We start from the raw sequence: 17,602 nt of genomic DNA, 5'->3' as shown, positions 1-17,602 counted from the left end.
AGACTCTATACACATGGGAATGTGATTAATTAAGTGCAGCAAAGCTGTCACTGATGTTACATGTATGGCAATATTGTGTGCAATCTGTTCTCACTTTTCAAATGCCGAGTGCAGACATGGGGACAGTTGATATGAAGGGGTTTAGGGCATTCAGCACTGAAGCTCAAGACCAACTCCTGCCCAAGGGTTACTAAATGCTGTATGAAACTGCGCACTTAGAGCACAGGAAAGACACAATTCAAATCATGCATCCACATCCTTTCCGTGAATGCCCATAGTGATACTGACTAGAGCTCTGCCTTGAATCCAGGTATGTTTTGAATGTTCAGAAGAATAAATTCCCGTCTCCCAGAGCTGCACATAGCGATACTCTGTTTGCATTAGCAAGATCCTCCAAAGCAATGTATTTGAAGCAGAGCCAGTTTTCCTACTGTTGTGTAGATGAGGTGAATGCCCTATGCACACATCATGAATAACCATCAAAAGTCTCTGCAACTCCCCTGTGTCTGTGTCATCGCTATTGCTATAACGCTTGATTTCGTACCAAAGCAAACTTTGAAATAAATTGTTTTAAAACTAAAAGCTGTATGAATAGGCTGCACTGATTTGATGTACAATAGAGAATGCATGATATCATCTTTTTTGAGGACAAAAAGCGAAGAGGCAAAATATTCAACTTCATAAGAAGAGGTCAACCACTGGCAACACTACGTACAAAGTGTATCTGAAATCGTTGCAGGTACACACATACTGCACGGTAGGTGAAATATCTCATGAATCAGTCTGATTGTGAACTGAAAGACTCGTTGGTGTACTCTGCCAACTCAACCGATGTTGTTCGGGTCGGAGTTGGCGGAAGACCCATATAGAACCGAGTCTTTCAGTTCGGTCTGATTGGTACACGCCGAGACCAAATAATAAAGTCTAGCAAAGTCCTTCGGTACATGGAATAACACGCTAATGCTAAGATTGAAAACTTCGGCAAACACACATTTCACTCACATCTTCTGAATACCACATTGTAATATCTTGAAAACTGATCATATCTGCTTTGTTCTAGAAAGCAAAGTTTTGAAATGAAATTTCTACAAAGTGATCTTAAATTATTTGCTTTGAAACACTTAATCATCTTTGCACCGGTGTTTTATTATTAATTAAAGTAGCGGAAGAGAAGTATGTTTGCATTGGTCGAGTTGTTCATGTGTAAAGTCAGCGAGAATTATGGGTAGTTTCACGTGCTTTGATATACCGATAGAGTTGTGTGTGTAGATGTTCGTTGGTGTAAATGATGTTGAATTATTCAAAGGATAGTTTTGGAAACCATCCCCGTTGACGCAGCTTGTAGCTCCCAAGGTCACAGTTGCTTAACATGTGTGGAGCCCAATGGTCAATGCCCTTTCCGCAAACGATTCTGTAACTGACGCCCAGCTCACATCAGCGTAGGTTAAAATTGCAACCTGAAATTTCCCCATGTGATGAGAAAGATATACCCGATTCGACAAGAAATATCCAGAAGATACATCAGTTTTCCTATAGCGTAGCCATTAATTTGCCCATAGCTCCATTGGCTGTCACTTTTAATATATTTTCCGATGTTTTTGTTTGTCAATTTCACTTTCTGTTCTTCTATAATGACGTCGATATGCCGAGTGTTCAGCTTATCAACAGAACCTGTATTTGAACAATTTTCAATGTCATTGTTGTTATCTGAATTTTGGTCTGGACATATTGTTGGAAAAACCTTCCTCTCTGTCCATCACGTATCCTTACATGAAGATTAAACAGCGTCTTGGTGAAACTACTTCCATCATTATGCTTGGTCTTATAGTATACCGTTGGTGGTTCCAACAAGACGTGAGTGATTTCATTATTATTAAGGATTACACCACGGGGCATATTGCTTTTCTTGGATGGTGATCAACTTTTAATGGTAAAATTTCTAGATTGCATGACATACTGACAGCCCGATGTTTAATATCAGCCTGTTGCAAATTTAGATTATGCTTATTACATGCGAAATCAGCCAGCACTTAGTGTAAGTTTGCAATACGTCTGACACAATGGTCCCCTTCAAATGTACATGTGTCATTACATCAGAGATAATATCCGTGTCATTAAGTCACCAGACACTTTACAATTCAAATGTGGTCTCTGTCCCAGAAATAAATGTAACATGCGCCATTGGACTATATAGTTATGAAATCTGATCCATATTTAGTTGTATCTGTCAGTATGGATAATTACCAAGATTTGCATGTCCAGTGAACACAGATGCATTATGGGATCGTTTTAAATGTGTACAGACCGTAACACACGAGGTTTCCACTGAGAGTGCGTTCTTCAGATGTATCGTCCACGATAAACGATCAAAATCCTTGAAAGGCGTTGAGCAATTATCTGTTGTTAGGTCTTATAGAGTATTGTACACGAAAAAAAGATATTTTCGTTGTTTAAGTTGTTTCAATGCCTGGTTCTGAGAAATAGAGTCGGTGGTCACCGTTGTACAGTGACCACCTCTTCATAGTAGTCACTTTTAGTCAGTCCCGTGAACAGTAACACATGACGTTTCATTTTGACACTTTGAAACTGTTTACTTTGTTTATTTGGGTACTATTTTAGAGTTAAATAGATACCAAATAATTCGTATCAATATTGTTGTTGTTTATTGTTGACATGTTTCCAGACTTCCGCCTTTCAGTGCAACACTCACACTAAAAACAACGCCATGCGAACCCATCAACTGAAAGGCAACCTATTGCAATTTTATTATCCACTTCTATCTCGATCCTACCGTTATATACACCAGCTTGACTGCATTTCAGAATTGACCTCTCAGAATTCTGAAAATTCTGACCAATTCTCTCCGAGCCACGTACTTTATACAGTTTTACTAGCACTAATATAGATTATCGACTGGTATTTGATAAAATGATTGCTTCATTTTACAGGTTAAAATTTTCAACGAAAATTTTGAACGAAAAGTGGCTTGTGGCCAGATAAAAATAACGACGAACAGTAACGAAGACAAACGACAAACGAACAACAGCAGATGGGTAGCTATGATACAATCCCTTGTCAAAGTCCATTACAGCCAAATGAGCACTGTCACTGCCCAAAATCCATCGACGTGCCTAGGTGACAAGTATTATCATGAAATGCGTTTCAAACTTCTGGCGTGGGTGGTAATGGCCGATATGACTTCCTATCACTAATTGCAGCAGTTCTGTTGTCATAGAGATTCTGGCGCTTGGTTGAGATCCTGATACTTCTGTTAGGTCTAATGTACGAATAGTTTGATTGGTTCCTCTCAACGTTGCGTGGGAAATACATCGCTATGTCTGTAAAGAAAGATAGTACAAACTTGAAGCTGGAAAAACACGTATCTTTACCTGCTTAGGGAGCCTTCAGTAATTACAGGGGGTCCGCGGGGGAATCCCGTCCGCACCTGTACTGTAAAATGTAACCCTCCCCTACCCTCTTGCCTAGTTGTGACTCTCGCCCTTATCTGACATTCTAAAACTTGACCCTCCCCAATCCCCCGGTCCTCCCCAGCTGTAATTACTGAAGGCTCCCTTACATCAAGTAAATGTCAACAAGGCAAGTTGTGAAGTTTGATGTGAAAAGTACGTTATTCGTTGTATTTGCTTTAAGACCCAGACTGTATTTTTAACCTTTTCAACATCCAATGACACTCTGATCACATCGTTATATGTAAATAATACCAGGGCCATGAACTTGATTAGTTCTTCTAACCATAAAATCCACGGCAATCGATGCATCGTGTGTTATTTCTCCGTTGTATGTCCGTACGTCCATGGTATGCCCAGTGTTATTTATTGCAATCCAGTGAAATTAATTAATTAATTCATTCATTGTTTAATTCATATCATTCGATCATTCATTCATTCATTCATTCACTTACTCACTCACTCACTCACTCACTCACTCACTCACTCGATCAATCAATCAATCAATCAATCAATCACCCAATCACTTACTTGATCACTCACCCATTCATACAGTGAAACCTGTGCTTATGGACACCTCTCTAATCAGGACACTTCTTTATTAAGGACAGATTTACCAAACCAAAAGTTACACTTTAGATAAAATTTCACCTGTCTATAAAGGACACCTCTACATTTAAGGACACTTTTCCCATTCCCGAAGGTGTCCTTAATAGACAGGGATAGATAGGTACATTCATTCAACTCGATCGCTACCTATCACGAGTTTCGTTGTGTGCCTGAAGTAATATCAATCTATTACAACTACAACAATTACACTTCCAAAACCTCCCGATCTTAAATCTGCAATGACAAATTTGCTCACAAGTGTTGCTTTTCAGGTCAGAAATTTCTCGAAAACTCATCAAAGTGAATGGAAGGGAGTCTAATCAGCATACTGTGTTGACTAAAATGGCACACACGCTCAGTCAATCACAATAGTATTTTTACTGTGATAGTAAATTCGAATCAGTTAGTCTTTTTAATGTGACAATTTCACAATCAAGCACGTGTACATCTCGATGTTCGTTTGTTCATACCAACCTCTGTTTCCTTGTTCTTTGTCAAAGCTAACTCTATCAGCAACCATGGCACCGTATCGCTGTTGTAATTCGTCCCAGTCCCCCGAACTGCCCTCGCGAAGTCCCTCGGCTATTGAAAACTCTAATGCCATGTAGGCAGGGATGTGAAGGATTTCTTCGTCAAGTATACCTACATTGTACAGAAATTTTGACAAAACGCTATTAGAAGAAACACCGTTTGTTTGATCAGCGTAATCTCTCTCTCTCTCTCTCTCTCTCTCTCTCTCTCTCTCTCTCTCTCTCTCTCTCTCTCTCTCTCTCTCTCTCTCTCTCTCTCTCTCTCTCTCTCTCTCTCTCTCTCTCTCTCTCTCTCTCTCTCTCTCTCTCCACCAATTTGTAGAATTGACTTTATTGTACATTTTAGAGGCCCTGGCATCATGTAGAAAAATCGAATTCTCCAGTTATGATATACTGTTATATATGAATATAATTTATTTCTCCTCGATTTACACTCGGTTAATCTAAATAGGATAGAAGAATATTTTGACAATTTTCTCAAAGGTAATAACCTTTTGGTAAATGCTTCGAACCAATCAGGAGCAATATGAATGTTACCCTAAATTTGATTTCGAAATCAAAACTGGCCATCAACTGACTGCCGAAATATTAAGGAAGTAGGTGCTTCTAAAGTGAAAGACCTGAACTTTGCTCAAGCTTTCCTCAATTGAACTTCAGACCATTCTCTTACCAAATCAAGAATAAGAAATCAGGCGCTACCGTGCAAATTTTGGTACTAAAGAAATTAAATGGCATTTGCTTACCCAAGGAGCTTCAAAATGAGCCATCACAAGTGGTGGATCAGAAAGGAAATAGTATTGAAAGATTTGAGAATCCAAATATGTGTCCCGAGGCCTATTCTACCTTTAATTCTCAAAATCCATCATTTTTATAACCTTACCGTTATTGATGGCGTTAGCTTGCAGATATTGCTCCATGAAAGTCTTTACCAGTGTCAATGCGCCGAAAGAACCGTCAACTTTAACGTTCTGTCCTATGTACCAAGCGTCCAGTTCCGATTCTTGGGCAAAGGACACTTTCTGCGGCAGGCTTATCTTCTCTAGGATGTCCACCAGGAATTTAGGTTCTGTATCTGCACCAAACAATTGAAAGTTTAGGAAGCATGCCAGATAGCCGATACTGTACTGTTCATTAAGGGTGCACGAGATTTGTTTATAGTGATTGCGTTGTGAATATAAGGTTTTCGATTGACAGATGCATCGTACTGGGGCGCACAAACAATAGAGGGAATGCAACATGGTGGGACTGTGTTGTGAACAAAATCAGAGTACAAAATTTATCCTGTGATATTAGGCATGGTTGAACACAAATATCGTCCTCTTCTTTACTTTTAAGCGTTTGGCACTCTTATACCACATGAGAGAGCTTTTTAATAAAGCATTAGAGAATGTAAGTTGTATGTAAAATGCTGTGTGTACTTACTTGCTGAGGTGATTGGTAGAATTTCAAAAGGGATGTCAAAGTTAACCGGAATACTGAAATGGCGACCTCTGTGATTGTCAACAGCGACCACTCGCCTTTGGCTTTGTTGCCGATGGATACGTACGATCTGTTGGTAACATTGAAAGAACCGAAAGCGATCGATGACATGTCATCGTATAAAAGATAACATCAATGCTATTCATGTTGATACTTAATTGTATCATACTTAAGCAATAAACCACACTCAGTAACTGATGTATCACAAGATGTTGACCAGTTCACCACATATATGCACGAGCGATAGCGAAATGCACGTATGGAGTGAAATGATCAAAACCGAGCGGTATACAAGTTACTGGGGTGGTTTGGTGTTTTGATATCATAATAGGTAGTATATTGAAATTCTGAAGAGAAACTGTAAAAAGGGATTTTTTCTTCTGACTGAGAGCTTGCGAGTGTTCCAACTCAGTGTGTTATATCGCCAGTATAGGACGTTGGTTGTACTGAATAAAGTAATAATAAGCTATGTGGCCCTTTTACCGAAATTAAGAGATAGATTAGAAGGAGCAAACCCAGCGATGCTCTTTCCGCTTATGTGATTTGAATCATGTACTGCGCAACTTCCGTACCTACCTGGAGGTTTCCCAGTGTTTCGATATCCTCCGTCCCGTATAACCCACTCGTAACCTTACATATCTTTGGAAGACTAAAAAGTGTCAGGATTTCGTGAATGCTGTAAGACTTCTGGGACCATCGGATATCGTCTAGTGATGCCATTTCTGAAACAGATGGTATTCACTTTACTGAGTATAGTCAACTTAAATTTGTAGTTAAAAAGAGTGTAATGGTTCTAATGAACATACAAACTTCATTCAAGACGTCAATCAAGTAAATTTTGAATACACCAACAACTCACCTTTAAGGTAGTATGCGCCTTAAAGTGAAAGACTAAAACCTTTGCTCAAAACTTTCCTTAAGGAATCTTTCAACCATTCACTTTCAAACTCAAGAATAAAAATTGGGGGTCGCCGTGCAAATTTCGGTACTAGAGAACCAAATCACTCAAGATTTACAGATATTTAAAATTCAAAATGGCCGCCACCCTGTCTTAACTCTATGGAGAAAAATAACAAAAAATCGAATTTCGAAAAACTGTTCCGATAAAAACTTTTCTTGCACCAAGAGCATCAAAATGAACCCCCACAAGTGGTAGATCAGAAAAGAATTGTGACAGTTTGAGAGTCCGTATATCTGTCCCAAAGGCGCGTTCTACCTTGATTGATTTATGCTGAGTCAAAAGATTGAACGTGTTTATACATGTCTCCCTGTTATTTTGTTTAAGGGAAATATGTATGTCGTGCTACACAGCGCTGCCACCTTCTTGAAATGGAAATGCGTTCCTTTACATTTTGACTAATTGAAAGTACCTCCATACAGAAAAATCAACAGGGTTTTTAAAAAGAGGCAGAAAACTTATGTCGGCGATACAAACACAATGAACACACGATACGAGATACATGTGTGTATAACCGAGTTAACCCTTTGAGTGTTGTAATGTTTCCCTCCTAATTTTTGTTTAATGTTCTCCCAATTTGAATTTTCCTGCATTTTTTTGATAATTTTGGACCAAATGGATATCATATTTTATTGCTTTCAGTTTTTATCAAAATGTTAGCAAAAATTTAAAAAAAATGACTGGGGTATATTTGATAAATGCGACAAAAAATTGACTTTGGCGCGATTGCGAGAATCAGTCAGTGACAGACATATTTTGTACCACCTGTCCCCACCAATTGAAACTGTAAAATACTAAAATCTAGACAGTAGAAGCAGTCAAATACAATTCCTTTCTGTTGAAATCAAACGCATTGAATGCACAAACGAGTACATATTTTATACACGAACATCCCGAAAAGATCAAGGTCATGTCTTTAGACAACTCGATTATGCTGTTCTCCCGTCTCCGATAATAGTGTACAGATGATTTTAGCTCTTGGAGATGGTAGTTTTAGTGTTCTTCCAAATCAATGTTCTGTATACGCGATCGCTGTGACCACAGGCCCTCCGCCAGGCGGAGGGCCTGTGCTGCAGCCAATATAATGAACCAAAGTTTACGTAGCATAGCAAATTTGTGATCTTTTGGAGTTTGACAGAAACAAGAAACCCAGTGATTCTGCAGCACAGTCCCTCCACAAAACTCCTGTGGAGGAACCCTGGTGAAATATAAGGGGAGAACCATTTGATTTCGGGGGGGTATGGAGGAAGAGGGTATGGGAGCAAATTTTTTTTCCTGTCAGAGTGACAGCAATTTTTTTTTCTACTGTCAGACCTGCATCAATTTTTTTTTCCAAATGGAGTAGCAGTGCAAATTTTTTTTTTATTGGTCATCAAGTTTGTAATGCGTTGTATATAAGGGAGCCGTCATTATTGACGGCCTGAAACTCCGAAATTTCGAGTGACCCTCCCCCCTTCACCAACCATGATGAATTTGAGTAACCTTCCTCTCTAACTCTGAAATTTTGACCATTCCCCACTTAGAAAAGTTAAATACCAATACATGTAATTGTAAAATTTACAAAATACAGCAACAGTAAAGACTCTTCAAATCCTGATGTACCCTGCTAGACTATCATCAGCTATCTCATGATGGTTCAAAAAAGGTGAACATATCAAAATGAAATTCAAAGTCACAATAAAATAAAGATATAAAAGATCACGCAGTATCTAATCATATAGTATATTGTTTAATTTGGATGGATATTATGACAGGGTTTTCACTAGGATATCTGACCGGGCAGAATTTGAAAGTACAGGGGGAGAACATGAGAGAGGCTTAGGGGGAAAGTGTCACAGGGGCTTTCCCCTATCTTGCATGGAAATTTTTAAGATATTGATGTGTGCAATGGTGCAGTCTGGTGCAATCTGAGAGTTTTTTTAATTTGTTTACTAAGTGAAACTGTTAGAATACCCATAGGGGGAGAGCAAACGAGAGGGGGTTCCCCCTCTCGTATTGGAAATTTTGAGAAATTGATGTGTTTAATGGTGCAATCTGAGAGGAGTTTCAGTTTATTTTGCACTCGGTAAAACTGTTTGAAAATGACATTGAACACTGATATTTTTTACATTTTTTGCATGATCAGTTTTTGAGTCACAATATTCAACAACCAAACAATGACAATACAATTTGTGAAAAACAGTTCTGTTTGCCAGAGACTGAAGACAAATGAATATACAGGAACGGAAAATCTGTGACCTTCTTGTGTCATTTCTACAGCTGCCAGCTTCTAATGAAAAGCCTGAATATGGTATGTTTTGCGATCCGGTGTTTGTGGTCAGAAAAACAAGGCTCACACATTGTATTTCATTATATTTTGTTTTTCCTCAATTTTTCTTTGTCAAGGTACATCTTTCTAACAAATTTATATTGAGAAAATATATATTGGCTTTAACACTAGTTGATTGACTCCTGTCTTGTGTTTTAAATTTTCACATTTACAGAAGTCAAATAGTCCCCTTTAGATAGTGCCTATGCCATTGAGATATTGCAACAGAAATCGTGAAATGATTTCTTGGGTCAGAAAATGGAAGGAAAACATTGAGTGTACTGAGGTGTAAAGTAGACCTATGTAGTGCATGCTTATATCATAAGTGCTGGGAAAAGAAACATAAGAATTGCTTGTGGTAAAACATTTGCGCCGCCTATGGCGGCGCGCTGGCAAAGAATACATGAGAATAAGGTTTCCAAATTTTGCTTATTTCTGGTGCATTGTGACAATTTTTTTTTCTCTTCTGTCTGTTATGACAATTTTTTTTTTCTCAGGCCATGACAGGATCAATTTTTTTTCTTCTCTCTCACCTGGTGACAATTTTTTTTTCTCAAAATCCTCCATACCCCCCCAGAAATCAAATGGTTCTCCCCTAAAGGCTGTGTCACAAATCTTCATACCTGCATCACGAAGGACGAAGGTAATACACTCCATAAATGGAGGTACAGCGAGATCTCACCAATACCTTCATGACCGACTTTTCTGTACATTCACGAAAAGGGGTAAGCTTAAACATCGGGTACAACATGCAGAGAGAACCAGCATATAGAGATAAACATAAGTTGTGCATTAATATATCAATGTAAAAAAAGCGATGCATGTAATACATATGCTTTTCTGTGTTGTGCTCTACCAACAATACATACTACATTACGTAATGTTTAAAGGACAATGCAGCCCTTGTTATTTAGCAATGTATACGTGTAAAGTGTGCAACAAACACCAGCTTGTATAACACAAAAAAGTGTAACCTCCAAACGGGTAGGCCTGTTTCTACATTTTATTTCCTGGTAGCAGCGCCATTTACCTCCATGGTGTAGTCAATAGTAATATATCAACGAAAGACTTGTTTTCGTCAACGTCCCCCACAAACCGGTTAATGAAAACGAAGGTGAACACAGAACAAGTAGCGCATCTTCTGGAAGACAGCAACCCCCACCACAACCGACCCATCCCAAAAAACCTCTTTAAACCATACCGGTTGAATAATTGATTGATTGCAGCACTGCCAAGATCATTTCTCTACTTACTTGTAATTGTATAGGTGGCTGGCAACACCCTGACACGTCACTTGCTAACACCCGCACACACCGGAAAGTCAACCCGAATTTACACACGGTACGTTGTACTGATTATAACACCGTACGATTCACTTTTCAAAAGAGCTTGCTTACGTAACAACTAGTGAACCTAAGGTTGGAAGGGAGGTTTACATGCACGAGACTGCGACTGTGATCACGAGTCTGACCGAACGAAGACGATGGGATGGTCGAGAGTCCGTCACCTGTCTTTAGGTCTTCTAGAAGCCACAGACCCTTGAAGAAACTGACTTCCTGCATTCAACAAAAGAATGGCCACCAATGACACCACATTCAGGTCAAACGCACAACAAAGGGATGACCTATCATGGCAGTATATTGAGGACAATATGCACCCACCGATGTAAGGATAGGGACAAGTAAGCAAGTTGTGTCATGAGACTCATAAACTGTCAAGGAGTGAATTCGTTCCTGCGAACACCTCTGAAGGGTCAGCCTGAAAAATACGCTCTCACTGTACAGTACATCGTCATTATGAAACTGCCAGAAAAGCTCTCGGTTTTATTATGAGGAATAGCCTTTGTTGTGCGTTTGAGGAATTGAGGAATAGCCATTGTATTAACAGTGAGCACGTTTTAAAATTATTGTACTTTACCTTGGTAAGGTCTAAGCTTGAATATGCTTCTGTTATTTGGAACAGTATTAGTAAACACCAGTCTGATAGAATTGAAAGAGTACAGCATAAATTTTTAACATTTCTTCATAAAAGAATTACTGGTTTTTACAGTGATGACATTGACTCGTTGTGCAATATTTACAATTTACAGTCATTAAAATCAAGGAGGACTATTTTTGATCATATATTTTTATACAAATGCATAAATGCAAAGTTTAATGTTAATGCTTTTGCTTCATTTTTTAGTCTTCATGTACCAAGGTTTTCAACTCGGCGTACTACTTTGTTTCATGTGCCATTTGGTAGTGTTAATTGTGTTCATGACTCTCTTTTTAGTAGAATTCTATGAAAGCCCGTAAGGGACATGTTTGAAAGCAAAAAATAAAAAAAATATCTTGTGCTCACGAGATCTTTTCTTGTGCGCACAAGATCTTTTCTTGTGATCACAAGATCTTTTCTTGTGCGCACGAAATCTTTTCTTGTGATCACAAGATCTTTTCTTGTGCGCACGAGATCTTTTCTTGTGATCACAAGATCTTTTCTTGTGCGCACGAGATCTTTCTCGTGAGCACGAGAAACTATCTCGTGAGCACAAGAAAATATCTTGTGATCACGAGATAGTTTCTCGTGAGCACAAGATAATATCTCATGATCACGAGAAACTTATCTCGTGAGCACAAGATAGTTTCTTGTGAGCACAAGATAATTTATCGTGCTTTTTTGGTTGGCCTAGGGAGTAAAATTCCCGGCTTTGCATTTTTTCGGCCATACAGTTTAAAATTTACGTATCTAAGGCTCAGAGGCAATATATGACACTATAATTTTAATAGTCGTGCCAATTATATAATAAACGGAATCAGCGATGTTTTAGTGATCTGATTTATACTCCCACTTGTCAAAAATTAGGTTTGAATGGCTTTTAAACTCGACTGCCGAGATCAACATTAATGGTTTATCAATCAAACAGTCACGTACAATTACTCTATCAGTAATATAATGTGCTACCAGTCTTTGTATATTATTCCTCTTACTTTGATCAATGTAATTTTAAATTGTATACATTCATTTTTACACGTGAACTGATCTTATCATACAGTTAATATTGAAAGTGTGATCAAATTTATTGGCAATGTATAACTTTCAGCAAATTAATTATTCAATATTCAGTATATCTTACAGGGAAATACAATTGTAAGAATGGTTAATGATGTACTGTTTTACAGTTGTGAGTTGCGTAACCTGTGGAGAAAGTCGATCTTTCATGGTTAGTGAATGAATTTATGTATGGATAGTATATGCAACACCATTTTTTTTGTATCACAGTATCTGTATTTCCTTTGTGTAATTTATATGGACGAATGCTGTCCGAAATAAACAAATAATAAATTATAATAAATAAAGGTCAAATTTTCGTAGCCTAAGTTTTACTTCATCACTAATCCATCAACTTAGTGATTAGCTTTTTGTATGTAAAAATCAAACTTTCAAATTTCAGTAAAATATTAGAATAGGTTGATACTGCTGTGAGAAGGATACATTTTGGTAGAAATTGTCTCTCAAACAAATTTAATCTCCATTATGGTTATTTGTCGATTTTCAATTTACATGAAGAAAAGATCAAATTATCTCGTGAGCACAAGATCTTTTCTTGTGCTCTCAAGATCTTTTCTTGTGCTCACGAGAAACTATCTCGTGAGCACAAGATGTGCTCTCAAGATCTTTCTTGTGCTCACGAGAAACTATCTCGTGAGCACAAGATCTTTTCTTGTGCTCTCAAGATCTTTTCTTGTGCTCTCGAGAAACTATCTCGTGCGCACAAGAAAAGATCTTGTGATCACAAGAAAAGATCTCGTGCGCACAAGAAAAGATCTTGAGAGCACAAGAAAAGATCTTGAGAGCACAAGAAAAGATCTTGTGATCACAAGAAAAGATCTTGAGAGCACAAGAAAAGATCTTGAGAGCACAAGAAAAGATCTTGTGATCACAAGAAAAGATCTTGTGCGCACAAGAAAAGATCTTGAGAGCACAAGAAAAGATCTTGAGAGCACAAGAAAAGATCTTGTGATCACAAGAAAAGATCTTGAGAGCACAAGAAAAGATCTCGAGAGCACAAGAAAAGATCTTGTGATCACAAAAAAAGATCTCGTGCGCACAAGAAAAGATCTTGAGAGCACAAGAAAAGATCTTGAGAGCACAAGAAAAGATCTTGTGATCACAAGAAAAGATCTTGAGAGCACAAGAAAAGATCTTGAGAGCACAAGAAAAGATCTTGTGATCACAAGAAAAGATCTTGTGCGCACAAGAAAAGATCTTGAGAGCACAAGAAAAGATCTCGTGATCACAAGAAAAGATCTTGAGAGCACAAGAAAAGATCTTGTGATCACATGAAAAGATCTTGAGAGCACAAGAAAAGATCTCGTGCGCACAAGAAAAGATCTTGTGATCACAAGAAAAGATCTTGAGAGCACAAGAAAAGATCTTGAGAGCACAAGAAAAGATCTTGTGATCACAAGAAAAGATCTTGTGCGCACAAGAAAAGATCTTGCAGTATCAATCTATTGTAATATTTTACAGAATGAAAATTGGCTTTTAAAGAAATAGCTAGTCACCTAGTTGATGGATCTTGGATAAGTTAAAACTTAGGCCATGTAAATGTTGACATTTATAAACTTGAATATTGAATTATTCATTTCCTGAAAGTTATGGATTACAAATAAATGCTAAATTTGATCACACTTTCAATGTTCACTATACGATAAGATCAGTTAACATTGTGTAAAAATGAACATATACAATTTAAAGTTGACATTGATCAAAGTAAAAGTAATATACAAATACTGGTAGCACTTTATATTACAGAATAGAGTACTGTTAACTTATAACTTGTGGGGGTTCGAATCCCGTTTGGGTTATAGTAAAAATTGTATTTCTTTAACCTGAGTGGACAGTTTCTGCTGGTGGATATTTACTTGTCCCCGAGTCTGTCTGATAGCTCAGTAAAAGCTTCCTGCTTTTCCGATTACTATATGTGTGTGTTTGTACTGTGTCTGTGTGTCGTCTGCTCCATGCACACTGTGTTGCTCGGTCGTGCACAGGATTGTAACATCTAAGTCGGTTACCGTGACCAACTCTTTTGGGTTGGAAACGGTGGCCGACTGGTTTTGTGTGAGGCCTAGCAGCTAGGCGATGTTGCCGTGAAGTGTGTGGGGGTTCGAATCCCGTTTGGGTTATAGTAAAAAATTTATTTTTTTATAACAGTCAGTGTACTTGACTGTGTAATTGATAAACCATTATAGTTGACCTCTGCAGTCAAATTTAGAAGCCATTCAAACCTAATTTTGGACAAGTGAGAGTATAAATTAGATCATTAAAGCATCCCTGATTCCGTTTATTATATAGTTGGCATGAGATTTGAAATTGTAGTGTCATATACTGCCTCTGAGCTTTAGATACATAAATTTTAAACTGTATGGCCTGAAAATGCAAGGCCTTGAATTTTACTCCCTAGGCCAACCACAAAAGCACGATAAATTATCTTGTGCTCACAAGAAACTATCTTGTGCTCACAAGATAAGTTTCTCGAGATCGCAAGATACTATCTTGTGCTCACGAGAAACTATCTCGTGCTCACAAGATCTTTTCTTGTGCTCACGAGATAGTTTCTCGTGCTCACGAGAAAGATCTCGTGCGCACAAGAAAAGATCTTGTGATCACGAGAAACTATCTTGTGATCACAAGAAAGATCTTGTGATCACAAGAAAAGATCTTGAGATCACAAGAAAAGATCTTGTGCGCACAAGAAAAGATCTTGTGATCACAAGAAAAGATCTTGTGCGCACAAGAAAAGATCTTGTGATCACAAGAAAAGATCTTGAGAGCACAAGAAAAGATCTTGTGATCACAAGAAAAGATTTCGTGCTCACAAGAAAAGATCTTGTGATCACGAGATAGTTTCTCGTGAGCACAAGATAATTTTTTAATTTTTTGCTTTAAACATGTCCCTTATGGGCTTTCATAGATTCCGAGACAATTTAATTTGCTTTTAAACGAATACAATGACATTGATCCTTTTTCTGTAAATTTAAATGGTTTTAAAAATGTTTTAAAACATTGTTTTCTCAGTATTTGTTAAAGTTTGTTCGTCTTGTCTTCATGTTTTAACTCTGTATCTGTATTTTTACTAACAGTCTTCCGTAAATGGCCTCGGCTGTGGAAGTCATTATTAATAAAATAAAAACAAAATAAAATAAAAACAGAACCAACTTTGAAATTCTTCTATGTTACTACATGGAGGTAACTCTTTCAACGTTTACTACCGCCATGGATGTTAAAAAGGTTTACATCCATGCTATCCATGATTACATCGAAGTCCCGTTTAGTATTTCTGGTGGCTGACGACTGCGTGGCATCAATGTTTGAAGAAAATGTGATATATGAGTATGAAAACTTGTATCTACTGAATCCCTAACATTGCCAAATAAAATGGAAGACGTTTTTCAGATATGGCCCAACACTTGACTGCACTATTTGCACATCGGTTCAATCGATTTTTTCGTAACACTATCGTGACATAAAGGGACAATATTTTAAAAGTTTGGTGTACTAATTTTTGCTCTTGACAACGAATACATTTTAGGTCTTTCCTTTTCAACAAATTGGAAAATCTCAGTAGTTTAGTGAACAAAACATTTTATGTAAAATGTGTGCCCTGTAATTATTAACTCAGAATACGATTGGAACTAATTTGGGATAATTGGATTTTCATGTTTTGTAAATTTCTCAAACGTGTTAGGTGCCATATAGCTGAATGTTGCAATATCGCAAATTACTCATAAAAAAGTGTGTAATATAAAAAGAAAAGTAGATGAGATAACATTTGTAGATTCAATCGACATTACTTCACCATCCAATTATCCCAAATTAGTTCCAATCGTGTTAGTCTGAATTCAGTCCTTACTAAAATTAAAATGTCAACAATTTTATGTTGAACATTCGACCACCGAGTCCCTCCACTGTACTTGGGTAAAACACACTGACGTTTTCATATAGGCTTTATTGACATGTCGACCTCAGTAGGAATTGGGAGATAATTTTGAGGAGAGAATAATAATGCTTTACAAACAGAGTTAAATATGAAAATGCACTAAAATAAACAGTTTATACACACTGAAGTATAAAATGTCCTTGATTCAGCTAAGTGCCTTCGTCAACAACGGCGAGAACGAGCGTCTTGAGTTTTGAAACTCATTTTAGCCACGGGCGTGACTTTTATCACCGTCCTCTGGTATGAGCAGAGTATATGATCTGATATGTATGGTATGAAAAGGTAATAATTTACGATCTATCAACAGTACGTTTACCGATACATTAAATGCAGTGTTACAGAGCCAGGACTACGGCTTAAACTTAACTCGTCGAATTTAATTGAGATGAACGTGTCTTGTCACGGAGTATTCAGGGATGACAAATATCATGGGTTACGCTCGTTTCTGCATCACAGACAGAGAAAGCCTGCTCTGTACTATCTATGGCAGCACTGAGACGATACGGAACCCCTCTTGATGTGACATCAGTTATTTTTTGGATATCTTGCAATTTTATACAAGTCGCCAGCTTTACAGCCACTGGTATGTGTGTGTGTCTGTGTGTGTGTGACTGTGTGTGTCTGTGTGTTAACTGACATCACTATCTGGTTGTTGTAATTGCTTCACTTATAAAAAATTATTGGATTATCTGTCATCGCTTATGTTTGAGCCATAGACCATTTCGGGATATCATGATGGCGACTAGGTATCTTGAGTTAATCGTTCAAACCCGAGTGGTGTACCCTTATATTCAAGGGTGGCTTTTTGCAATGCTAGGAGTATGAATATTGAAATGTTGGCATAGAACCTTCAAAAAGTCATTTCTCTGTTCTTTTACAGAAAAGTTCGAAAAAGTTTCATTTCGTTTGTGGGCCATGAAATGTGTACACTTATATAGCTTTGTGCAGAAATCAGGCCGCTGCGTATCGATGGCAAAACTAGAAATTTGTACACGTCGTTGAGAGAATTGAATGTTTTGTTATAATTATTGTAGTTAATTTATTCATTAATATTGGTGGACACACCGCCTAAATAACCCTCTCCATACATTATTAATCCTTTATTTACATCGCAGAAAAGTAAATTACATTTAGGGCGCATGGACATGTTGTACCATGGTATATTGCTACATCACATTAAGCTTATACATAAATGTACCGGCATAATAAAGACGTAAATACAGCGATATCTCATATTCGAGACTCGACAATAATGTTGCTATGTTCTCG

General features: G+C 37.6%; 1 protein-coding gene across 2 annotated transcripts; it reads right to left on the bottom strand.

The window, feature by feature from the left end:
• Nucleotides 1-2,736: 2,736 nt before the first annotated feature.
• On the bottom strand, nucleotides 2,737-10,739 carry LOC139115931 (uncharacterized). 2 transcript variants are annotated; one of them, XM_070678362.1, is made up of 6 exons: nucleotides 10,605-10,739; nucleotides 6,662-6,807; nucleotides 6,029-6,155; nucleotides 5,487-5,678; nucleotides 4,551-4,718; nucleotides 2,737-3,338 (listed from the first exon to the last, which is right to left on the bottom strand). In XM_070678362.1, the coding sequence occupies exons 2-6, from the start codon at nucleotides 6,803-6,805 to the stop codon at nucleotides 3,163-3,165; spliced, it is 807 nt and encodes a 268-aa protein (XP_070534463.1). In that variant the 5' UTR covers nucleotides 6,806-6,807; nucleotides 10,605-10,739; the 3' UTR covers nucleotides 2,737-3,162. The 2 variants fall into 2 exon arrangements, with proteins under 2 accessions (XP_070534463.1, XP_070534464.1); XM_070678363.1 differs by having other exon boundaries at nucleotides 10,553-10,683.
• Between the last annotated feature and the right edge of the window lie 6,863 nt (nucleotides 10,740-17,602).

This window comes from Ptychodera flava, chromosome 17 (assembly GCF_041260155.1).
Source record: "Ptychodera flava strain L36383 chromosome 17, AS_Pfla_20210202, whole genome shotgun sequence".
In the NCBI taxonomy this organism is placed as follows: Eukaryota; Metazoa; Hemichordata; class Enteropneusta; family Ptychoderidae; genus Ptychodera; species Ptychodera flava.
This window is presented reverse-complemented; position numbering and strand designations above follow the sequence as displayed.

What these genes read in the sequence shown, in the direction of transcription:
- LOC139115931 (XM_070678363.1), bottom strand. Translation starts at nt 10,592, where the DNA reads ATGATCTTGGCAGTGCTGCAATCAATCAATTATTCAACCG. An exon ending in TCTACCAATCACCTCAGCAA is followed by an intron (nt 5,679 to 6,028) that starts GTAAGTACACAC and finishes TGTTTGGTGCAG; the next exon opens with ATACAGAACCTAAATTCCTG. An exon ending in CAAAGAACAAGGAAACAGAG is followed by an intron (nt 3,339 to 4,550) that starts GTTGGTATGAAC and finishes CTTTCTTTACAG; the next exon opens with ACATAGCGATGTATTTCCCA.